Here is a 25,954-nt window from a genome sequence, read left to right on the forward strand (position 1 = left end):
ACCCCCTGCTCTGTGTTATGGGCTGGGTGCAAGGAGGAGGCTACTCACCACGCTGCAGCCTGCACAGTCGGGCCCGTTCTCGCAGGTCCTGCGACGTGCTTGTATGCCGCCCCCGCACTGGGCTGTGCACCGTTCCCAAGGACCCCAGCCCGTCCAGAACATGTGTGGGGGGCACAGCAGATGCTCGTTGCAGTATCTGGAAGGAGGAAGCCAACAGGAGAAGGAAAGGGTTTAGTGCCCCATGAGACTGTGGACTCCTCCACTCGCCGTCCCTGCACGGGATGCTGACCACATGGGCATGCTCAGGGTGGACGGGCTGTTTGTGTTTGGAGCGGTGGTGCCATTCAGGAGGCAGACGTGACGCTGGCCATGCTGTGTGTGCACAGACAATGGGGTGTGCGGCAGAGGACGAAAAAAACTGCTAAACTCACAATGCAGGATGGATCTTCCTGTGCAGCCAGTTAAAGGAGAAACAAAACAAAACAGAACCCTTCAAACAGACACCCACAAATACGAGCATATAGAAAATATCAAGATGGGGCATTCATCTAAACATAAACAGGGAAAAACAAAGTAGGTTAAGGATACAAAGTCAGTGCAGCTTTACATCACATTCAGTTCTCATTCGTGAACCAAGTAAGTCCCATAATCTTAATAGGCCACATTTTTTAAAAGTTAAAGCGTGAGTTTAACACAAAGGCCTACGCTATCTACTGCTTACTTTGTAGTATCTTAAAACTAATTTGTAGGCTCTTGGAATGACGTTAATATTTAAAAGACCATCAGTTACTCAAAAGGAATTAGGATACAACTCTACAAATATCTGTGCTAATATTTGAAGTGATTGAATACGCCTCTATACTTCTACATATAGAGTGATTTCCCCAGTCTCCTGCTACATACCAAAGCATGCTTTAGCCCCATGATGAGCCACATTTCCCTTCGATCTTTAATACTACACATGAAACGGAGCGAAATGAGGAAAACAAACATGAAGGAAACAGTCTCCATGTACAGGTTATAGGGAGGAAGAAATGACTGTGAACATGGCTAAATATAGCGGGACACACTGTATAGATGAAAGGGCTGTTGAAAACCAATAGTCAGTCTACTAAGCCCAAATTTAGACTCTAGGATGAGAGGTTTCCCCACACATCTTCCTCCCCTGCCAGTCCATCTGCCAGAAGCAGAGCGTGAAGTTTCCAATCGGCTGGCCACCTTCCGTGACACCTGTGCTGGTACAGACTCGACCTTCAGGACACTATGCAAAGGGAGTCACTGGGCGCCTCCTGATACAGGTGCGCTCACTTGAGATGCACACAGGAAGAGAGACAACCTCAGAATGTGGACAGAAAATACCATCTTTTAAACCAATTTCTTTGAGAGGCAGGGAGTGGGGGGGTGGGGCGGAGAGAACATGTGCACACCCAGGAGAGCCAGTGCTCGCATCCATTGGTTTACTCCCCAAGTGCCTGCAATGGCCAGGGTGAGGCCACGCCGAAGCTGGATGCTGGGTACGCATTCCAGGTTTCCCATGTACATGGCAGGGACTCAACTACTGGAGCCACTGCCTCCTGCCTCCCAGTGTCTGCACCAACAGGAAGCTGGAGTCAGGTGCCGAGATGTGACTCAGGTTCATGCACGCTGACATGGGACACAGGTGTTTCAACCCTAGACCAAATACCTATCCTTGGAAACACCATCTTAGGGTATGGTGGCATCACCACACTCTACACACGGCAAAGGACATGTAAGAGTCAAAGAGGATGGCAAACAGTAGCCAACAATCTAGAAAAGGAATCTGGGGCTGTAGTTTCCAGAAAGCAAATGCAGGTCAGATTCCCGTGTTTTTGTTTTGTCTTTTCCTCCAAGCCTGAAAAACCTCCTGGAGATTGAGGGCTTCAGGAGCAGCGACACTAGGAACGAAGTAGAGAACAAGGCCAGGCTGACACTCAACACCTTCATGTGTTCATGAAAGAACGGAGGTAGAAACAGAAGAGTGAAGGAAGAAAGAAAGGTGACTGGGAAGCAGGGGAGAGAAAAGGTAGAAAGGAGTGGAATGATCCATCTGTACTGATAGAGTGAAAGATCTGAAACTGCAGAAGAACTGAGCAAGTCCCACAGAGCTCCAGAGTTGGAGGCACCATGGGAGTCACACTGGCGACTCATCTCCAGGGACAAAGAGGCACCATGGGAGTCACACTGGCGACTCATCTCCAGGGACAAAGAGGCACCATGGGAGTCACACTGGCAACTCATCTCCAGGGACAAAGAGGCACCATGGCAGTCACACTGGTGACTCATCTCCAGGGACTGCTGGCTCATCCTGATGAGAGGACGGGCCTCTGAGAGTCGACGAGCTGCTCTTGTTCTGCTAGGGGCTGTGCTATATGGGACAGGTGGATGGCGCTGATGGAGCAAATGCCCCCCAACGGAAACTGAATTACAGCCCCAGCAAGAGCTGTTCCTACCTAGGCAAACACAATGGAGGAGAGAGGGGGAGGCAGGAAAAGAGAGGGATTTGCTGCTGTGGATGGAGAGGTGATATGGCATCTGTGCTTAACATTTAGAAAAACAAACACGAGTCCAAAGTCACGCTCTCAAGTAAAGGTGGAAGGCAGTCTTCCTCCTGGAGAGACACAGCTGATGTGTCGTGTCTGATGAGCTTGGAGGGTCAAGGCCCAAGCAGGCCAACAGCTTGGTTTCTTTACTTTTAAAAAATACTTATTTATTTACTTGAAAGGCAGAGACACAGACACAGAGACAGAGACATGGGGTGGGGAAGAGGGAAGAGGGAAGAGGGAAGAGGGAAGAGGGAAGAGGGAAGAGGGAAGAGAAAGAGAGAGGCAGGCAGGGCATATGGGTCAACCCCTAACTGGCCACAAAAGCTGAGGCTGGGCCAGGCCCAAACCAGGAGCCAGAAACTCCATCCTTGTCTCCCACTTGGGTGGCAGGGATCCAGTTACTAGGGCCATCCTGTGTTGCTTTCCTAGGCACATTAGCAGGGAGCTGGGTTGGAAGTAGAGCAGCCAGGACTCAAACCATCTCTCTGATATGGGATGCTGGTGTTGCAAACAGCAGCTTCCCCCACTACATCACAATGCGGGGTCTAACGCAGCCAATGGAACTAAGAGGTTATCACTGCTCTTCGTCTTTCAGTCATTGAGAAAATAGACACGTTAGGTTTCCCTTTTGAGGTGGCACCATGGTCTCCCAGCGTCCTGTCTCAGAGCTCAGAGTCTCACCCACATTCCTAAGTGTAATGGGGTGTGGCGAGGAGCCTCCTTATTAAGAGAGCTTGGCCTCTCTACAGAAGACCCAAGATACATGGGGTTACAGTGAGCTAAAAGGACCTGACTTTTGGAAGTATATGCGAACATATTGTCTTATAATAAATACATGTTAACAGTTGTGTTGGCGAATGGAGTACCCTGGGAAGAAACTGCCATTTGTCTTCAGAACATGTTTTGAAGAAGTCAAGAAAACTCAGAATATGAGAACTCTCAGCTTTTAATTGAAAAGTTCCCTCTGCAGCTCCCTGTGCACACCATGAGGAAGAGAAGAGCCCTTCTGATTTCCAGGTCGATTCACCAACACGGAAAAGAATGAATTTCTTGGACTCCTTAACCCCAATCTCAGCTTCAAAGCTCCCCCCCCCCAAATACAAATGGACAAGGAAAATCTTACTCAAAGTGATTAAAAACCTTGACTGTAGACAACACGTCCAGCAACTGAGCTACCATTTCCCCATAGCAAAGTAAAGGACAGTGCATAAATACTTTCTCACCTCAGCCTTCAGAGCAGTTGACCTGTGACAATGCTGGATGTGCTACCATAGCTGAAAATCTACTACAGGCCAAGCTAGGTTATGCTTGTACACAGAACTCTCAAATAGTGTTACCAAGATATCTATTAGGCTGCATTTTAAGATCGGTCCTCCCTCCCTCCTTCTCTCCCTCTCTCCCTCCTCCCTCTCTCCCTCCCTGCCTCCCTCCCTCTCTCCCTCCCTGCCTCCCTTCCTCCCTCCCTCCTTCCCTCCCTCCCTCCATTCCTCTCTCCCTTTCTTCCTCTCTCCTACAGTAGTCCTGTGACGTCACATCGAGCTTGGCTAAGGTGTCGCCCTGTGGAACTGCAGCACCTCTAACAGGGGAGGTCAGGGGAAATGGAGGTGGCCAGATCAGCTCTGTCCCTTTGAGGATGGGTCTCCATTCAGGAATCCATGTTGCAAGAGACTGCTCAGACTCAAAGCACATAACACACCATTAAGTCTGCATTCCGTAGAGAACTGTGAGAAAACAAGACCCTCCTTGCCTTCACCCCCACAATCTCTGCTCCCGAGAGGAGCCCATCTCACTCAGCTACACAAAGTCGGGTGGGCGTCTGGCCCAGCAAATACGATGCTGGTGAAGATGCCCATGTTCCACATTAGAACGCCCTAGTTTGATGCCTGCCTCGGTTCCTGACTCCGGCTTCTTACTAATGTGAGACCTGGGAGGCAGAGGTGAGGCCTGAAGTAATTAGGTTCCTGCTACCCACTTGGGAGACTCAAAATGAGTTCCCAGACCCAGCTTTGGCTTGGTCCAGCCCTAGTCATCGAGAGCATTTGGAGAGGGAACCAGAGGACAGGAGCTCGCTCACTCTCTATTTGATCTTAAATAACTAAATATATATATATATATATACACACACACACACACACACACTACACAGAGAAAGATGGGAGTAGGAAATCAGTTACGTGGGCATCCGTGCTTGTTTAAACCTTGACTAATTTCTGTATAAAACATCTGCACATGGCCAGCAGTGGGTCCTGCATGTCTCTGGTCCTCACCACATTGCTTTCTTTACCACATAATGAGCTCAATGTTTCTGGAATTTTATGGTTATGTTTGGGTTCCAGTATCTTTTAATTTTAGATTTATTTTAAAGGTATCACATCAGTAGGCTTTAGTATCTTAAAGCGTAGAAAGTCACAGATAAATTTCATGATGTGTTAAATATTAATATTTTAATTTTGTCCATGAGGGCTTACTCTTATTTTGCACTTAAAAGCTAACTAATGACAAAGCATTATTTCTCCATAAGTTATCTACTTTTCCGTAAACCTAGTCTCTTTGAAACAAATGGCCTGTCCCAGCACCATACAGATTGGAGTACCAAGCCTGCAGCATGTTCTTTGCTCCTCCGTATCACTTTGGGCTACAAACTGTGTCCATGATGGCCATAAGTCCGTGCTAGCCTCTCACTGCTGCCTCTGTTAGCACGAATCAGTGAAGACCCTTTCAAAAACTATATCCTGCTTGATTCATTGAAAGTAACCGTCCTTTCGTGGGCCTTACTGGAAGAATTAAACAGTTGATGGCACCCGAGACACTGTGTACCCACTAACTCCATCAAGACATTTGAGACGATTCGTGAGGCGAAAATGACAACCTGTAAGGAGCATCCTTTGGCTCATCCCAGGATGAAGCACACAAAGGTAACAGATGCAGACACAGGGCGGTTACATAATGAGCTCCCGGTCGTCCTGGGAGGGCTCTTCCGTGGGCCCCATGATGCTCACGTCCCGGAATTCACCCCAGGAACAATCCGCCCCCACTGAGTGCTTCCAACCGGGAGGAGACGTCAGAGTTGACGGGAGGTCAGGGCTGTGACTAAGTCACGTGAGACAGCTGCGTCAGAAACTCTCTCTCTCCTTGGCTTTGCGGAAGTAAAAGTTAAGCTCAGGAAGGGCCAGGCGTCAAAGAGTTGCGGGCCAGCTCCAGCTAACAGGCAGCAAGAAACCAGGAGCCTTCGCCAGATACCGCAGTAGGAACCGAGGTGGCAATGACCATGTGATCCTGCAGCAGCTCCTGCTACCGCAGAGCCTGAGAAGAGAGTTCTGCCGTGGCCTTGACCTTGTCTGCACCTGTGCCTGAAATAAAAGACCCACGGAGCGGGGGCCAGGCTATGATCCCCCAGAAACTGTGAGCAAACAGACAGCGTTTTTCACAGGACGGTGAACAGGGATATTGTGAGGAAGTGACTCTCAAAGACCCCTTCTGGTACCTGGAAGTGCGGTACTACTGTAAAAACACCCGAGAACGTGACAGTGGATGTGGAGCTATCACGAATGGGTAGAGCAGTGATGTAAGGGAAGGCCTATACCATCTGATGCAGATTTCATTGGTAGTATTCTGGCCTTGGGGAAGCTGCCATGGACGGTTTAGAAGGAAATAGAATAAAGAATTAAAATGGAGCCACAAAAATGACAAACAGCCTATTAGAAAATGGGCAAAGAACTAGAATAAAAACTTCCCCAAGTAAGATATGCAAATGGCCAATAAGCACATAAAGAAGACGTTTAACAATGTGAGTTATGAGGGAAGTCAAACTCACAGCTGAGCTGTCACTTCATACCTGCCAGGTGGCTAGAATTGAAAAAAGAAACAGAAAACAACAAGTATTGGCCAGGATCTGGAGAAACTGTAATCCACATTCAGTCTGCAGCCACTCTGGAAAGCAGGTTGGCAATTCCTCAAAAATCTAAGCACAGAGTTAACAGACAACCCAGCGTTTTTACTCCTAGGTATAGACAGAAAATAATCAGAATCCTCAACAGATCCTCACGTGCCAAAGTCCATTAGCATATTACACAAAACAGCTGAAAGGCATCAAGAAGTGGTGCTTGCTGATAGAGAAATGGACAAGATGGGCAGAGCTACACACCTGGGTATTATCTCACCTTAAGAAAGGAATTCAACTCTGCTGTGGCCTGGAAAAGCAGTAGAAGATGGCCTAAGTCCTTAGTCCCCTGCACCCATGTGGGAGACCCGGAAGAAGCTGCTGCCTCCTGCCTTTGGATCGGCACAGCTCTGGCCACTGTGGCCAACTGGGGAGTGAACCATCAGATGGAAGACCTCTCTCTCTCTCTCTCTCTGAGTAACTCTTTCAAATAAATAAATAAACAAATCTAAAAGGAAGGAAGGAAGGAAGGAAGGAGGGAGGGAAGGAGGGAGGGAGGGAGGGAGGGAGGGAATGGAGTCCAGATAGATGCTACAAGACGAAGAAACCTTCAAAATACTATGCAGAGACAAGTGAGATACAACAGGGCAAATACTGTAGGGTCCTTTGTCTCTGAATTATCTGTAGGAAGCAAATTAGTGGCGACTGAAAATAAATTAGGTCATAAACAGCTGAAAGGAGGCTAGAACGAGAAGTGACTAGTTACTGGCTACCGTTTCTGTCTGCAGTGGCGAGAAAGTGTTTGAAACAGACAGTGTTTATGGTTGCACAATATGGTAAATGGAATTAATGCCACTAAACCATGCAAGTAAAATGGCTAAGTGGATAATATAAGTTACAGACGCTCTGCTCCAATAAAGAAAAGCTGAAAGGACCCAGGAGTCTATTCCTGGAAATTGGAGGAGGGGAGAACTCTGTTACAGAATTGCAGAAAGCCTCCTAATATTGCCTGAAGTCATACAAAAGGTAGAACGTGGAAGCCTGCAGAGAGTTACGCAGCTTAAGAAAGTTTCTAAGCCAAGCGCTGGAGGTGCCGCCTGGCTTATCCTTGCTGCTCGCAGTAAAGTGCGGGATGGCAGAGAAACTGAGGGATGGACTACAAAACAAAGACTCAGAACTGGAGGAGCTGGAACTCAGCCTCTCCTTGCAGCCCACAATAGTGAAATGAAGAAACAGGTTCCAAGCACTGCCGGGCAAAGTGGGCATACAGTAGAAAGCTGGTGGTGCGACTGTGCCATCTCCTGTGGAAGCCTCGGGAAGAGCAAAGCATCCATGTGGCACTTTCAGGAGGCCAAGGCCAAGTGTGGGTCTCACGGATCCTCTCAGCCACACCCGAGGGCCTGGAGCAAGCTAGAGGGTGTTGTCCTCCAGGCATCTCCCCATTCCCCTAGGTAGAGAGGTACTTGTTTCAAAAACACCTGTGAGTGTGGCTTTTCCTTAATGTAGTGAAATCCCCGGAAAGGGGATTTTGGAAGACCCAAAAAGTTTTTCAGAAAGTTTTTCTCAGCAGAAGTTCCACCAGCTTAGACAGAAAGAAGAAAGAACCTGGTTATATAACGGCACAAAGCTTCCAAAACTCCTGCCCGAAGTAACAGAGAGAGCAGAACATGTAAGTGTGAAGTGAGTCACACGGCTGCGGGCATTCTCAATCTCAGTGCTGAAGGTACGGCCTGGGTGATTCTTGCTGCTTCCAGTACAACGTGGGATGAGAGAGGAAACCCAAGGGTTTAACTGTTAGACGAAAGGACAGACACAGCACAGAAAACAGGTTGTTCAAAGTGCAACCCAGAGGCAGGAAGGAGGCCTATTACTACTCAGCCGAGAGAAAGGCACCTGCGTGAGACAGGCAGGAGGTCTCCGAGTAGATCTAGATGCCCAGCAGGCAGAACCAAGTACCCCGCGACACCATGCTCAGACTTTGAAACTTACAGGTCCCCACTCCTGCCTGGCTGTTATTCCTTTGCAACTTCATTTCTCCGCCCATTCTGAACAGACATCTCTACAGCTGTCATCCTTTGCCTGGCCCACCGTTGTAGGTGAGGTGTGTCCACAGCATGGAACTGTCCTCTTGTGTTAGAAACTGATAGACCAGGAAGAACTAGACCCAGTCAGCATCATCCACTTCTGGGCCTGATGGAAGTGATAAGGTCCTGGGCTTTGGGTCTTAATGGGATTCAGACTTTTGGAGGAACTTGGAGACGCGTGTGATGCACTTTGCATGCACGGGGTGTGTGGATCATTGGGAACAGAGAATCAACTTAGGCAGATTCTAAAGTGACTCCAGCGGTCCCTGATATCCCCTGCCCCATGTCATCCCCTCCTCTTGCATGTGGACAAGGCCTGTGACCTACTTCTTTTTAAAATATTTATTATTTTAAAAATGTATTTGAAAGGCGGGAAGGAGGGGGAGAGGGGGAGAGGGAGAGAAGGAGAGAGGGGGAAAGACAGAAAAAGGTCTTCGATCTGCCAGTTCACTTCCCAAATGCTGGTCCAGATTGAAGTCAGGAGCCTAGAACCATCTGGATCTCCCACATGGGCAGTAAGGACCTACACATCCAAGCCATCACTGCTGCTCCCAGCATGCACAGCAGCAGGAAGCTGAAGCTGGAAGGACAGCCGGGCTTGAACCCAGGCACTGTGATGGGGGGACAGGTATCTCAAGTGGGGTCTTAGTGCTGTGTCGAATGCCCATGGCAAGTTACTTTTATGACCGTGCTGTAAAAGAATGCAATGGTTATGTCGCCAGGAGACTCTATTCCTGGCTGGACTTGAGGAAGCAAGGAACTGAGGCAGTCTCTGGGTAACAGCTTAGCAAGAAACCCAGGTCCGCAGTCTGACAGCTCGCAAGGCACTGAACGCTGATCACAACCGTGTAACCTTGGAAACGAGTCCTTTCCCAGCTGGGCATTAAATGAGACCACATCTCTGGCTGATACCTTCGTCACAGCCCGCTGAGGACCCTGGTTAGCCATGAAGGAAGTCCTGACCCACGGAGATTGTCAGATGGATCAACGAGGGTGGCGCTGAGCCACTGTGTGTGGGACGACTGACACAGCACATGGGAATACTGACACAGATAACAAGACTGTGTCTTTTTAACATTTACACGGTGGCCTGTTTCTTCCTATTTGTTGTGGCCTCTTTGGGAATCACTGCTCTTACCCAACTCGTGCTACGCAAGAAGATCCTTTCCAAAGAAATTCCAGAACAGAACAACACAATGTCTCTATATTCCAAAGCACACGGGAAAAGTAATTTGGACAGCTGTTATTTCAGAAAAAAATAATGGAAGTACTGGCGAGGTTTTTGTGGCAGCTAAACTCTCACCAAGTTATTCTACACATGGGAGACTTGTTCCCGTCGCAAAGTCACTAATTCTAATCCTGATATTCATTTAGAGCCTGCTGTGTGAGAACGGGTTCCTTCACCTGTGACTCCTCTGAATTCCTGTAGGGTTGATGGCAATGATTATGTTCATCATCCCAAACGTCTGGCCCATGGTCTTTGGTATTCTCCTTTGAAAACCATGGTCTGGTTCCTATATTCTTGTGTTTAGTCCTAACTGTCTATGTTGTTGGGATCAGGTTGGATTCACCGTCTATATCAGTAGGTGGCAAGAACTCCCACACAACATGGTAAGGAAATATAAGAACCTCCTGCTTGGGAAGACCAGTGAGGAGACATAGGGAAGCTCTATTTTCCTTAATCTCTTGGTAGCTATCAAAAAGACTATTGGATAGTGAGGATTCAATTTTTTTTTTTTTTTTTTTGACAGGCAGAGTGGACAGTGAGAGAGAGAGAGAGAAAGGTCTTCCTTTGCCGTTGGTTCACCCTCCAATGGCCGGCGCACTGCGCTGAACCGAAGGCAGGAGCCAGGTGCTTCTCCTGGTCTCCCATGTGGGTGCAGGGCCCAAGGACTTGGACCATCCTCCACTGCACTCCTGGGCCACAGCAGAGAGCTGGCCTGGAAGAGGGGCAACTGGGAAAGAATCCGGTGCCCCGACCAGGACTAGAACCCAGTGTGCCATCGCCACAGGCGGAGGATTAGCCTATTGAGCTGCGGCGCCAGCGAGGATTCAATTTTATATACACAAAAATCTCTCAGAGTTTCTGTTCTTATCATCCATTTCTTTATTATTCAATTTCAGTTATTTCTTCATTGTGAAAGGACTTAACTAGTTCAAATTAATGCTTCCTCTGTCAAAAATAAATAAAATACACTTGAGTCCCCCAGATGCTTTCGTCCTTTTCCCCCAAGCTTTTCCTGAAACTGTAGCTTTACAAACAATCAGATGTGGGACACAGAGCATATGTGTGGTAGCCACAAAGTTACACAGCCTCTCCCTTCTTGGGTGCCCTGCCGGGGCAAGGCGGTGGTTTGTGGTAGTGAATCATGACTAGGAAGGCTTTGCACAGAGGAGAGTGACTTTGTCCGAAAGACCCACATTACGTGACAGCACACCACATGTGACAACTTCCAGCCGATTTAAAATCGTACAGGGCTTTGAAAGAGCAGGGAGACAATTCCTCCATAATCGGCTTCCCCACTTTTCATCTGGTGGAGAGAGAAGATGACAGATCTGCACGAGGCTGTCTCAGGGGACCACTTCAAACATGACAAATCCTGCTTTGGACAAAGCGTCTTCATTTCCCTCTTAGTTCAAAGGAATGGCATCTTAATTGGTAAGTGAGAAACACAGGCAAGGGGTGAGTCTCCCTCATTTCAGGTTGCACTAAATGCCTCTTACAGAACCATCCACACGGTCAGCCTGCTGGCTTTGCTTGCCTACATACTAATCACACGGCAAATACCTGCAACCAGTATTTTTGTAAGAGGCTGCACTGAGCTTCTGCCAATGAACACACGCCTGTTACACTCCCATTAACAGGCACTGAAAGCTATTCAATAAGTTCAGGTCAATACGGTGAAAGCGTGGATCCTAAAACACCGTGACACGGATCTACTTCAATTCTCTCCCAGTACTGACAGACTGGAATACACATTAAATTGAAAAGATGTTAGATCTTTAGATCTTGAAATCAAAATCGTAAGTCTAATTCCACACAAAGAAACAAATCAGTAAATCCCAGACTACGCCACCATGTATGGAAAGCTTAAAAACCACACAGGACAGAACCCCTACTCTGGATTGGGCTACAGCTTCCTGGCGAGTGCTGATCAACAGATTGGTGTAGAAATAGATGCCAAACCCTGAGCGTGTGCCTATGTGCAATTCCTGCTGCCTCATTTAGTTCTGGTGGAAACCACAACTCCTACCCAGTAGCATCCGGACCTAGGACCTCGGGGACTCTGGGGAACAGTGGCTCTCGAGAAAAACACCACCCATCCTCCAGCAGCCTCCCTTCCCAAGCCTACAGGTGCCAGCACAGGTGGCCTGGCGCCTTGGTCTCTGCATCTCAGCTGCCTGGGAAATTGCTCAGCTGAGCCAACCCAACCATGCGGCCCAGGGCTCTGTCAACCAGAGGCTTCGATCAAACTGAATGGATGTTAGGAAGAGACGAGAACGATCCAGCTCAGCGGAAAGGGATGCCAGAGATGAGCTAAGTTAAATTCAGAGCTAAAACTGACAGCGCTGGGATGAGAGTGCGCACGTGGGCGGGGACGTGGGAGCTGGGCAGCACGCACCTTTCCTCGCGGTTCTGTCCCACGCACACGCGGCCCCCGTGCCGGGGAGTGGGGTTGCTGCAGGACCGCTGCCGCACCTGGAAGCCAATCCCGCAACTGGTGCTGCAGGGCGACCACGAGGTCCAGGGGGTCCAGCCGCCATTCCTGGGAAAGGAAAGAAAGGCCATCACTCGTCAAACCTGCTCAGTGGGCAAGGCCTGTCTCCACCCGCAGCCCGCACACACATGCACGTGGTTCCCATGGGCGCCTGCTGAGGAGAGGGAACACCAGACAAGGACTGGGCGCATTGGGCCATGGAGTCCCGATGGCTGTGGGCACCCCATCCCATCCCAGGCACGTGTTGTCAGAGCCAAGAAACTGGAGAATTAAGGTTCCGGTGCACCGTCAAACAGCATAAATGTGCTACATTAGAAATTACAGGGTGAGCATGGCTAAGCCAAGAATCTGTAAGCCAACATACTCCAATATCAGAAATGTTCCAACTCGCGTGATGAGTCACGGTTAGACTGCAAGACACACTAAAAATATGATAGAACGTTCCTCTCAGGCACGTGAAACATACGTGAAATTGAGACACAGATCCCATCCCCAAGATACACAATTATGGATATGCAAATATCTCAGTCTGAGAACACCTACATTCTGGCCCCTAGGATTCCAGGTAAGGGATTACTCAGTTATTAAAATATCAAACTAATATAGAATAATATTATTTCGCTGAAAAGCATCAGGAATGAATCTCTAAATCTCTAGAGTTTATGTTTTTTTTTGACTTGCATCCATTATAAGCTCTAAAAAGTGTGCCTTCGAATAAAATAATCTGCTAACACTGTGCATGCTGCTCTAAGAGCATGGACAGCAGTCAGTCTCCTGCGGTGTTCCTATCAGCAGACTTCCCCTACGCAGGAAGCTCTACCACAAATTATACTACACATGAAGGGAAGGCATTGAAATTCAGATTCTCGCCTGTGTTCTTGGGACCTGGCAAAGCCACGTAAGCGCATGAATGAGGAGCTCAGAGTGTGCATACAAGTACAGATTTGTGCTACTGTACATGCACAATGAACAAATATTTAAAATGAACCGATTGTACCACAGCGGTTTATAAACTAAACTGCTCCTGAAAGGTAGAGGGATTCTTTCTTTTTAGTATTGTATTTGTTCCTTAAAAGGCCTGAGTTCACAGCTTAGAATTCAAATATCTTCTTTAGCAGTTTGTTCTTGCTGGTCAGAAATAAATTATGGGCCATTTTAAAGGCATTAGGTATTAAAATAGCTACTGGAGGTAGATTCAAAAGGCCCTCATAGACGGTGAATATTTGTCTGCTTCAGAATTCACATGTGAATTTCTAAGGATATTGGTACCTGCACTTACGGGATTTATATTTCTTTGAAAACAAGTTAACTCACTTTAATTCTCACATTTACTTTTTATATTCTTTCAAACAGGAAGGACCACCATACCGCTGAAGATCTAGGTACAAATAACAAGTTGAATGCATAATTTCTAAAATAATTTCAAACGTAAATCATTCTAAAGAGTTATCAGCATAATTTGCATTTCTCTATTTCATTTACTGAAACTTCGTAGTAACATAGATGTACAGTGACAGCGTTGTGTGTGTTAATACAGCGGCTTCAGATAACTTAGCCAAAATAATCCCAAAGTGAGACAGACCCTCCCATATTTCTCATGAAGGTAATTAACTAGTACCTTGTAACCTGCTACCCACGATCTTAAAAAAATCATTCAATGTATCGAATTAATGAAAACCTTAAACAGCAATGTTAGAATAAGTAAATGACATTTTTACTTTCAAAACTTTTTATATATGAACAACACTGTGAGATAATGCAGAAAATACTGATTGCAAAATTGTTCGGAAATTCTTCATTTCCCCAACTTTTAAACAGATACAGAAGTTTATGATACAGATTTTTTTTACCATATATAGAATGTGTTGTATATGGGGCAGTAAATAAATACAAGAATACTAGGGAAACTGCTTTAACACAAACCAGGAGGAAAAGAAAGCTCGGCATCAGAAGCAATGGGTGGCAGGCCTATTAATGGCTGATCTGTACAGTGATCTGCCCTCAAGGAGACCCAACAGGCCAGTCCACTGCAGTGGCTTTCAATGTGGTAAGCCTGGGCTTCAGCAGAAGTCAGCTTGTGAAGAGCCCTGGCAGCTCTGCCAAGAGTTGGATCACTGGAAATGGACCTGCCCTGGGGTCGAAGGATGCCCAGGTCAGAGCCACAGATCTTATTGGCTCTAAGCTGAAAAGCCCTTCACTCAGCCCAACTTCCAAAGGGACCACTGCAGCTGAGGGGATGGTCAAGTAGGGTCAGCAACATTGCAGGCAGAACTGTAAATTTCTTGTTAGAGATGCCCCCTGCCTTTACCTGGCCAGCTCTCCTCCCAGGCCAGCCAAGTAATGAAAGTCAACAGAGTGCCTTCCCCTAGGAGGTTCACACCTCCCTTAGGATATACCCCACGTGAAGAGATAGATAGGTCTGGGCCTCTGAATTTACAAGGCCTAAAGCCCACCAGATTATTATCAAGCCCCTTCTATCAGGTTCTATTTGCCTCTCAATCAGAAAAATTACTTGTAGCTTAGACAGCACCTTTCTTAGCTCCTCTAATAATGACTCTGTCCTTTGTTCTAGGCCCTGTCTAGTGCACTTGGTCCTCATTCCTTTGTAATCATAACCTCTACTCTACCACCAATGGCTCTACTCCCAACCTGTGTGTACTGATGGTCCTCTTCCCCACTTAATGCTGTATAATTGTTCAAACCTGGTAAATGCCACTCTTAGGATCATTGGTTACTATTCTCACTCTGTCTTTTATGACCTTGTCTAAATATGATCAGAGTTGGCAAACTTGGAAGGCTTCCATAGCCTTGGCAACTCATGACGACAGCCTAGGGTGGTTACTGGCGCCATAAACTAGAGTGTCAATTTGTTGGGTCAACAACAGGAGTCACTGTGCACTTGCTCCTCATGTGGGATCTCTGTCCTTAATGTGCTGTACATTGTGATTTAATGCTATAACTAGTACTCAAACAGTATGTTTCACTTTGTGTTTTTATGTGGGTGCAAACTGTTGAAATCTTTATACTAAATTGATCTTCTGTATATAAAGAGAATTGAAAATGAATCTTGATGCAAATGGAAGGGGAGAGGGAGCGGGAGAGGGGAGGGTTGCGGGTGGGAGGGAAGTTATGGGGGGGGGGAAGCCATTGTAATCCATAAGCTGTACACTGGAAATTTATATTCATTAAATAAAAGTTAAAAAAAAAATACTAGGGAAACTCTTTTTGTGAAATGGAACTACAGGAAATGTTCATTTTAATGCATTGTTGAAATCCAAGCAAAATTTCTTCATAATATGCACGTCTATGAACTACTAGAGTGCCTATACTTTGCCTAGATTTCAAAATAAACCTCAACATAAACCCCTCTTAATTCCATCTTTCACATTTTGAAATATCTCATAAAATGTTGTATTGTAATAGGTACACTCTAAGGAGATACCTGGATGCAATCTAACAGGCATGCATTTATTATATGGACCTGGGGCGACACACTCTCCAATGTGACCAGAGGCAGCCAGCAGTGTCGTGTAAAGTACTATCTTTACGTGGTATCATTACGTGGATCCCGTGGAATTAAGTTGGCACACAGCAATCCACTTACGCACTTGAAGCATCGCTGAAATCGGCTCACTTGTTTGATTTTTATCAGTAACCGCTGAGCAGCTCTGCTTGGAGAACGAGGCTCCATCTAGCGCAAGAGCTGAAGAGGGATCAATGAACAAGCCCCCGGACTGCACCAGATGGTCCTTTTTTCCATTAAATGATATAGAAATGAGTTTGGGCTACTTTTGTCATCAATGAACAGTAACAGTTTGGTAGGTTCTTACTGCTTCTACCAGGCATGACAGAAACAGATGGAAAGCAGTTAGCTGTATGGGTTTGCAGTGTCTAACTCAACAGTGACACACCGACTCTGATCGATCCCTGAGGCCCCAACAGGCTCCTCTCAACTTTGTGGTGTGATCCAGCCTGCCTGAGGAGACACACGACCCGAGGGCACGCGTGCAGTCCACGCCTCCGGCCCCCCTCTTCCCCAGCAGCTCACCCCATCGGATCTCCCAACCTCACTGGCACTGCCAGTGACTTCACAGACCCCTTCCCCAGAGGCTGTGTGCTGCAAATAGGAAGGCGACACTTTGGAAGAACACCCGCCCAGCCCAGCCCAGCCACCACAGAGCAGGTGAGGCGGGTGCTGACGGCTGTTTAAGGAGCTACCAGACGCCTGCTTTTGGGATGCATCCATGTGGTCACATGCGGAGGCTCTGGCGAAGCAGCAGGACCCGAGTACAGCGCTAACAGACACACAGCACCACTGCAGTGATCAGAGGGACAGGCAACCTGCCCAGTGGGTCAAGTTACCTGAGCTGTCCTGACTCCTCCGTGTCCCCTGCCGGCCGAGGTGTGGTGCGGTGAGCTCAGCGACACCACACAGTGGACTAACGTGCTGTGTTCTCCCAGGCAGGCCTATCAGCCTGATCTAGACAGATTCTTAATGAACCCTCAACCCAGCCCATCACGCTGTGTGAGCTACAAGCATTTCCTAACCTAACGATGGCTTCACGAACGGCCTGGAGGTAGCATCTCACTGGCAGCTGGCAGTGTCGTTCTGTCCTTCCATAGCTCTGGTCATTTTACACAGCGACTGCTCCTGTCTTCAGGAGGGAAGGCATGGAGCAGGAGTGGCTGTCCAACCCCCTGGACACTTGAGTTGAACCCAGGGCAGCGCGTGGCGGGGTCGGGGGCGGGGGGAGTCGCTCCGACGACCGTACCTGGAGCAGTTGGCGATTTCCATGCTGGGGCCCTCGCAGGGCCAGCCGCCACACTGCGGGGCCGGACTGTCGCAGGCACGGGACCGACACAGACAGGGTCCGACAGCACCGCCGTCCGAGTGGGTGCAGGGCATCCACGACGACCACGCGCCAAAGTGTCCATCCACGGTGAGGTTCCTGGTCTAGGAAGCAGACACAGATGAGGTGGTCAGGCAGGGTTAAAGCTATCAACATGACACAGTGTAAGCGGGCGATCTCTTAGGACACACTCAGAACCTCTTGACAATACTCTTAATTACGATGAGCAAGGGGTGTGTGCTAAGTTTGTGGGCCAGCAAGGAAGCGCCTGATGCACAACCATGAGCATGTGTAAGACCTGATGACAGGGCCGTGGGCAGAGCTGTGGGTGCCGAGGAGCAGGTGCTGGACAAGCTCAGGGTTCCGGGGAGACCAAGGGCCCGTGTTGCAGCTCAGAGGATGACACAGGAGCTGGCAGGGGCTGTGAGGCTGAGGGTGGCTGGGAGAGTGACAAACAGGAAGGAAGCTGCGAGATGCCATGGGGCATGGGGCTACCCCGTCACCGGGGAGGGAGCAGGTGGCGGACGGGAAGCAACATCCAGGACTGGGAGTAGAGTGCCAGGAGGGGCAGCCTGGGGAGGCCCAGGGTGCTGGGGGTGTGGCCTAAAGGAAGGAGGCAGGTGCTGGCACTGCCTGGGCACAGGTGACTCGCTCTGGTGTGACGGGGCCTCTGCACGTGCTTTGGGCGTCAACACCTGGCTGCCTGCCTGCTAGATCTGACATGCAGATCCCAGGAGCTGGGGGCTGGCCCCAGGAGGAGAGACTTGGGGTCAAGCCTTGGGTGACCCTGTCCCAAGTGGGAAGCTCCCTGATGAAGGGGGTTAGGGATCGGTCTAAAGTCCAAGCCTGCGGATTCCAATGCAGGGACCCGAGCACCTCTTGGAAAATCCGACACAGGACGAGTCCTTGTAAGCTTCTCCCTCCCCTCTGCTGCCTGCGGCACCCATCTCTTGGCCAGCACTCCCTTCCTGCGCTACTCAGCATCTTCAGGATAAACTCCACGGATGAGGCGAGCAAGTCTCTCAAACCACGCTGGCACGCCCGCATGTTGTGCATGAAAATACAGGCCGGCTGCACGTGGAGCCGTCATTTCTCAAAGTGAGCTGCACATCAACGTGTTCTTCTCCATTTCATCGCCATCCCCAACCACCTCCATCACGACCAAGCCCTCCTACTTTGTAGTCGACACCAACATTCTAGGTCCACTAAGGGGGAAGACGCTGTAAGCCACTGCGTCAGGTTATTTCCCCAATCATTATGGCAAAGCTGCCTCGACTGCTGGCTCTCACCCGGGGTGTCAGGGTGCGGGGGACACCCAGCAGATGTTTCCAAAAGAGAAAGTACCCCCATTTCTTTTTTTTTTTTTTTTTTTTTTTTAATTAAACTTTTATTTAATGAATATAAATTTCCAAAGTATAGCTTGTGGGTTACAATGGCTTCCCCCCTCCCACAACTTCCCTCCCGCCCGCAACCCTCCCCCCTCCCGCTCCCCCTCCCCTTCCATTCATATAAAGATTCATTTTCAATTCTCTTTGTATACAGAAGATCAATTTAGTATATATTAGGTAAAGGTTTCAACATTTTGCCCCCATAGCAACATCGAGTGAAAAAACTACCGTTGGATTACTAATTATAACATCAAATAGCAATGTACAGCACATTAAAGACAGAGATCCCACATAATTTTTTTTTCAAAATAATTTTCTATGCCGTTCCATTTTAACACCAGGTTGTTTTTTTTTTTTTTTCATTTCCAATTCTCTTATATACAGAAGATCACTTCAGTATATAATTAGCAAAGACCTCATCAGTCTGCGCCCACACAGAAACACAAAGTATAAAAATACTGTTTCAGTACCAGTCATAGCATCACTTGGCTTTAGACGACACATTAGGGACAGATCCCGCATGGGGTGTAAGTACACAGTGACTCCTGTTGCTGACTTAACAATTTGACACTCCTGTTCATGGCGTCAGTAATCTCCCTAGGCTCCAGTCATGAGTTGCCAGGGCTATGGAAGCCTTTAGAGTTCGCTGACTTTGGTCTTATTCCGATAGGGTCATAGTCAAAGTGGAGGTTCTCTCCTCCCTTCGGAGAAGGGTATCTCCTTCTTTGATGGCCCCGTTCTTTCCACTGGGATCTCACTCACAGAGATCATTCATTAGTACCCCCATTTCTAAGGACCCTGCAACCCTCTGGCTGGCCAAGATAGGAATGCAGCTCCTACTGTGACGATCCCCTCCATTTAGCCAAGATAGGAATGCAGCTCCTACTGTGACCATCCGATTCTCTGGAGCACCGCGGGGTTTCTCGGAGCACTGAGGTCTGCAGGAGACAGGGGACTCGGGACACTCACGGGATTCTGTTTCCATGGCAGCAAAGGTTCCACCACTTGGGATTTTCCACCTTTTTCCTATACGTTTCTAGCATTATTCTCTTTCCCCTGTCTGGAGGACTCTCCCACCAGCAGTTACTTCTCTGGGACACAACCCAGTAGCTGCGCTAACAACCCCACCTGCTCTCCCTCCACGCTCCTGCCTGCTCTGGAAGCATCGCTATTATGACATTCACTGTAAAAGCATGAGCCCCTCTCTCTTACTGTGGACCCAACTCCAAGGAGCAGCACTGAGGCAGACTCTAGTGTGCTATTTACACAACGCAGGTGCACACTACGCCAGCGAATCACACGGGCCACTGCCGTCACGTTTCGGATGGCAGTGTGTCTACAGCAGTGGACGCTGTAGAATCGGCTGCCCTCCACTGTAGCCGATGTACTATGAGCAGGGCTGTGAGAGGACCATGACCCTACCACCCACTCCACCCTAGGGGGCACCTTCCTCACCGTCACAGAGGATAGCCAGGAGTTCTCAGCCTTCCAGTGTGCAGGGAGGCTAAAGAGGAGGCCCCCTGCATACCTGCCCAGTGGGTGGCAGAAGGGCCTGAGAGTGGGGAAGTCAGATGGGTTCCGCAGAAACAGTACTGAGCTCCATTTTGGGTTCACAGCGCAGTGTTGAAGAGAAGGAGCCAGAAGCCTCTAGAACATCCCTACAGTGTCAGGAGAGAGGAGCCCCACAAGTGAGAAAACGTGAGATAGCAAGACCCTCAGGACGGAGCTGTGGTCCCAAAGATGACAGCGACAAATGAACGAAGACTGAAATAAAACCGCTCAGAGTTCCAATCCACCTGCTTCCGCAAACGTGCGTTTCCTCACCCAGCGGGAACCTCAGGACTTCAGCATCTACAGTCCCACAGGCAGGGCTCCAGCCTGGGCAGACAGGTTTCTTTTCTTTTTGTTTGCTTGCTTTTTGTCCTTTTACAAAGGAAATCCTTTGAATGGAAAGGGTTGTGTTCATTAGGGCAACTACTCCTCAGAGAGAGCAGGCATCTATAGTGGGCTGGGCTGGCACCACTACGCCTGTGAACAGGACAAGCCCAAGGCCAGGGGTTAAGTCCTGACTGGTCTGGGCCGGGGATAGCTGTACAGATGGGAAGGCGATCCAGTCTGGGCAGGGAAGCTCCAGGAGAAGCTGCCAGAGTTTCCACAAACCAAATTCCTCCACATACAAGGAGGAGACGCTTCTTCCGCTCCTTGAGTCCGTGGAACTTTGGACATGTCACGTGAAAATGTGATGTCTGGCATTCCTGTCACCCTTTTGTGAGCAAGAGGAGAAGGCTGAGGGTGTCAGAGGCCTGCTCACCCAGCACCCTCCCCAAAACAGGCAGTGGGATAAGGCCTGGAACCGCTGCCGCCCAGGGCGTCTAAGATGAAAATAGCCCTTTGCAAGCGGCTGTGCCTAGGGAATCCGAGTACTTTTAGGTAGACTCAGTATTAAGAATAACATCTTTATACTAGCTCTACAGAAAAAGCAAGTTAAGAGTTAAAGGAACGATTTCACTTGCCAAAGAAGACCAAACTAGCGATCTGGAGGACATACTAGCAATGCTGGTCTACCCGTGACACTAGGCTAGGATTTTATATCTTTGGTACTTCTGCTATCTGCCTGGAAATCATTTGCTATGGAGCCGTCTTGTGCATGTCTTGTGCATGTGATCTCCTTGGCCTCACTCCCTGGATGCCAGTACTCTCCCATGTCCATTTGTCACAAGGACAAAGCTCTCCAGGCACTGCCCCCACCCCCACCCACCCCTGAGAACCCTGGCAGGAGACTCCTTGCTTTTTGTTTTGGGCACCTTTTATTCCTTTTGGTCTGGGCCACAGATACTATACATGTAGTCTTTCAAAATACAGGAGATGAGCTGACATGAATGACACAAGAAAAGAGAGAAAGAACTTAGAAATAAGGCTAATGAAAAAGTGAAGAACAAGGCTCACAACAGAGAGCAGTAATGGTAACAAAACACTAGAGATGCAAGAAAGCACGCAGAGGAAGTCATTAGTGAGAGCACGTGGTGGCTGTAATTCTGCAAGGTGAGGATGCAAGCTCATGTCCGGCTGGTGGCGATGTGGAGGGCAGTTAGTATTGCCAGCCCAGGGCCATTGCTGTTCGTCCCCTACATTTGAGAGCAAGAAGAAACTGCAATCCCCAGACAAGTATGGAGCGGCTGGGTGAGGGCATACTGTGTTACCTTTAACCACACACTCATTTTGACCCCGCGTGAATTAATTTGAGAATCTGGCTAGAACCACTGACTGCTGGCGTCATGGCTCAGCACATAAAGCTGCCGCCTGCAACACCAGCATCCCACATAGGCACCAGTTCATGTTCCGGCTGCTCCACTTCCAATCCAGTTCCCTGCGAATGGCCTGGGAAAAGCAGTGGAAGATGGCCCAGGTGTTAAGGCTTCAGCCATCCACGCGGGAGACCTGGAAGAAGCTCCTGGTCCTGGCTTTGGCTGGTCCAGCCCAGCCTTGGCTGTTGCGGGCATCTGGGAGATGAACCAGTGAATAATAGAAGATCCCTCTCAGTAACTCTAACTTTCAAATAAATTATTAAATCTTTGAAAATTGAGCCATAATAGCATTAGGTTGTGTAGTTTTTGTTTTCATGTAAGTAGGTATTTTATACTTTCTTAGCTTCTTAAATAGACATCAGAGATAAATCTATCTAGAATAAGTTATCTAGCTGTGCCATTATCCAGGTTTCTGCCAGCTGACTTTCTCTTTGGGCCAAGTATATTATACTGATAAACATTAAACTATAGCAAAACATGATAAGCCACATGTCAGTAGCTTGGGATACACACAGCACTGCAGCTAACTCACAGAGCCCTCACCACATCCCTAGTATCTTCAACCCATTTTACAGATAGGAACACCGTGGCTCAGGTTGGATAAGCAGTCACGCTCACTTTAAAAGACCCAAGAATCAGGCCAATGAAGCGGAGTCCACAGCCTTTGATCTCAGCCACCTTATTCTGTAAGGCTGACGGCCAGATCCTTTCCTAACGAGGATCTCAAAGTCATCATATGATTTTTGCTGCAGTGTGTGGCATCCAGTTTTCCTTCACCTAGGAGATAACGGACATCCAAGTAATAACCAATTTATGATAAAAAGCATAATCCCAAATCCTATGTTGAATTCATCTGTGTGCAATCCATGAAATCTCAACGGACTACAGACGTAGATGTGCTGGGGACGTACAGAGGTAGCAAGAGCACATCTTTTGAATCTTCCTGGACTCCAGCCAAGATTTGCTTAGGACTAAACTGAAGTTCTATATTTTCTATTCAGGTATTTTTTTTTTTTCAGAAGTTAAAATGCCTTCCTTTATTTTCAAAGTTCCATGCACCTTTGCCAGAGAATTTAACAAAACCAGATCTTGGATAAGCTTGTCTCCGTGTGATAACAACAACTTGATAATCACCCCTACCCTATCCACACAAATGACTCACAAGACAACGACAAGGCGTTCCAGGGGAACAAAGATGGAGAGCTCTGTGGCCATGAATAGGGGTGGGTAAGCTGGGGTGATCTTCATCTGGGGCTGAGCCCTGGTCTCCTGATAAAATGGAAGCAACGAAGCCCATTTCTGAGGACACCATGAGCACAGATGAGTTCATCCATCGAAAGTTGCCTCATGTGGCCCTGAGCACATGGCCCAGACGCACAACTGAAAATCTCAGTCCCTTTTCTTCTCTCTTACAGGGGATTCCACCACAGCCTCCAGAAGTGAGGTTGTATCAGCTCTTGCAGTACAACGTGTAGAGTGGTGAGCGGGTGGCTGGTCTACCACCTGGACTCTGCTTGGAGGAGACTCTGAGATCTGGGAGTGGCATTACCCTGCAGATTAGGGACAGTGTCTGAAAGAGACGGTTTCAATCCTGGGTTCATTGCCAACACAGCTCTAGGACCTTGGGTAGATGCTTCTGACTCCACTCAGGTGCAGCCATCTAAATGAGGGCCCTAGGCTCGGTCCCAGCTGCAGTGCCATCCAGACTAAACACACTAACTACAAGAGGAATCCCCTGGCTGGCAGGTCCCCAGGTGTGTGCTGCGTCTACGTATTTTGCTAGTATTTGTATTTGGAACAGGGGGTGTTCTGGGAGTCATGTGCCCACAAGTTGTAGGAAGAGCATTTGTGCATTAATAAAGTCCAGGTAGATTTGCAAGATGATACTGCCTTTGTGAAATACCATTATAATCCAGGCAGGGCTCTCACATTATTCTAATCAGTCCAGATAAGACCATTTGGATCTTACTCAAGCACTAAAATCCCTTCCACAGAGAACAGGAGAAGCTGTTGTGGTTCATTAATTGCAACAAACACCATCATGAGAGGGGAAGGTGGGGTCTCTGGGATCTTTTTATCACCAATGCATAATTTTTATTTGGTGAAAACTTTATATAAAGAGAATCTTAAAAGTCTCTTAAACGGAGAGTAATGTTTCCAATTACAATTTTATAATCAAGCAAAATGTCCATCAATGTCAGTGACCCATTGCCCTACTTGTGAACTGCAGAAACTGATAAGCAATTTTAAACAGGCATCTTTTAGGGGAAAATATGTCCTCTTTCAATCTCTAAACTGGTGGGAGCTATGTGACACACTACTTTAAACAACGCCCTTAGGATGCCCCCATCCCACATCAGGGTGTCTGGGTTGAAGTCTCAGCTCCAGTTCAAGTCCCAGCTTCCTGCCCGGGGCACCCTTGGAGGCAGGAGGTGACAGCTCAGATCCTTGAATCCCTGTCACCTACGTGGGGATCCAGACTGAGTTCCTGGCTCCTGACTTCAACTTGGCCAGCCTGGCCTGTTGGGAGCATCCGGGGGACCAATGGAGGATGGGAGATCTGTCTCTTCCCCTCTTTCCAAGTGGGTGCTTGTATACGTGTGTGTGTGTGCACACCTGCATGTGTGCATGTGCACACATGTACTGTGTGAAAATAAAATCAACAAACAGCTTAAATTGCTGAATCTCCAAATGCTTGGGGAGGTCTCTTGGGGCCCCCATCGCCCACGTGAGCGCTCAGGGAGTAGAGTCTCTTAGTCACTGCTGTGGTGTGACTGTGCCTCCTACAAAACACAGGGACTGCCAGTGGGATGGCTTCCAGGGCAGGGAACTGTCAGAGGGACGAGGCCGTGAGGACAGGGGCCTGCCCGAGGCAGCCACTTCTCTTGCCATTCTGCCTTCCAGCAGGCGAGGCCATAGCAATGAAGGCCCAACACTGCTCCCTTGACCTTGGCCTTGCCAGCTCCATAATTGTAAGAACTAGATGTCTGCCTAAACTACCCAGTCTCAGGCATTCTGCTATGGAAGCACAAAGAGATTGCACTGGTCTTCATAGCCCTAGCGTCCACCCCTTCAGACTCACAAGGGTAGGGACAGGATGCCCGAACATGGGGTCTATGCAGGCTAAAGAACAGGTTCTCTGGTGGGAAACGGAGGCCAGGAGCACTTTAATGTAGGGGAGAGTCAGCAGGGACGTCACACAACTGAACACAACACTTGCCTTCTGCTCCCCACCACCTTCTGGCTGAGAGACCCAAAACTGACAGGCAGGGATGCACAGGTCTGTCTTGTCTGTGATGGCAAAGTGAGCTCATGGTGGATTGAAATGACTTGGCTGTGGCTCATATGTTATAAGAACAGAAGAAAGCCCTGAGATTACTGGCTGGAGGACCGTGACCATGGACACGTAAGAATCAATGCATCAAAACCGATTCCTTCAAATGAGGACCTCAACACACAGAGCAGCAAATGAAACTGACACCTGCTTTGCTCAGATTCAGGGTCTGGCTCTAGCGAAGCACATGTCTCCTCACCCGAGGGCTCAGCATAGGAACACACGTTCGGCTGTTTCTTCCAGCTGCTCTCATGGCCCTGGGGGAGGTCTAGAACTTCCTTTAGTTTCCTCTCTTCACATCTTTACTTTCATCAGCTTTTAGAATACAGCTTCCAGGAGAAATGTATGGGCACAGAAACTCCAATTTCATCAGTGCTACAGGGAGCAAAGGAGTCCACACCAAATTCTGGAGGAGAAGCCCCAGGAACTAGAGACGGTGCCCTGTGTTATAAAACCAGTGAAGTCTGACCTTCCAACAGACACAAGACCATGATGCGCAGCCTCCTGCGAGGGCCTCCTGCAAGCTAGGAGCTGGGGAGCACAGACGGGTGTGAGAGAGGCTGTAGGCTGAACAGGGGCAGGTGCCATGGCACAGAAGGTGGGGGTGGGGTGGGAAGGGAGCAGAGGGCGGCTCCCCGGGCAGTGTTTCTGGAGGGTGGGGCTGCGGCACGTACCGGGCAGGCCGAGGTGCTCTGCTCCCACTGCATCATGCTCAGGCTCTCCTCGAGACTCGTGCATTTCTTCATCACCACGTCCCAGCCGCAGTAAGGGTCCTGGGCCCCTATGCAGGTGCTGCAAACACACACCAAGGTCAGCACAGCAGCAGGCTA

General features: G+C 48.6%; 1 protein-coding gene across 3 annotated transcripts in view; it reads right to left on the bottom strand.

The window, feature by feature from the left end:
• The window catches only part of SEMA5A (semaphorin 5A), a 473,120-nt gene that overhangs the window by 65,171 nt on the left and 381,995 nt on the right, over positions 1–25,954 (bottom strand). For all 3 annotated transcript variants that reach the window (XM_062212003.1, XM_062212001.1, XM_062212002.1), the window contains exons 13-16: positions 25,799–25,916; positions 17,020–17,201; positions 12,152–12,295; positions 49–196 (exon numbers count right to left, since the gene is read on the bottom strand). In XM_062212003.1, the coding sequence (XP_062067987.1) occupies positions 49–196; positions 12,152–12,295; positions 17,020–17,201; positions 25,799–25,916 (592 nt within the window). The remainder of the gene's footprint in view (positions 1–48; positions 197–12,151; positions 12,296–17,019; positions 17,202–25,798; positions 25,917–25,954) is intronic.

Source organism: Lepus europaeus, chromosome 15, assembly GCF_033115175.1.
Source record: "Lepus europaeus isolate LE1 chromosome 15, mLepTim1.pri, whole genome shotgun sequence".
NCBI classification, from domain to species: domain Eukaryota; kingdom Metazoa; phylum Chordata; class Mammalia; order Lagomorpha; family Leporidae; genus Lepus; species Lepus europaeus.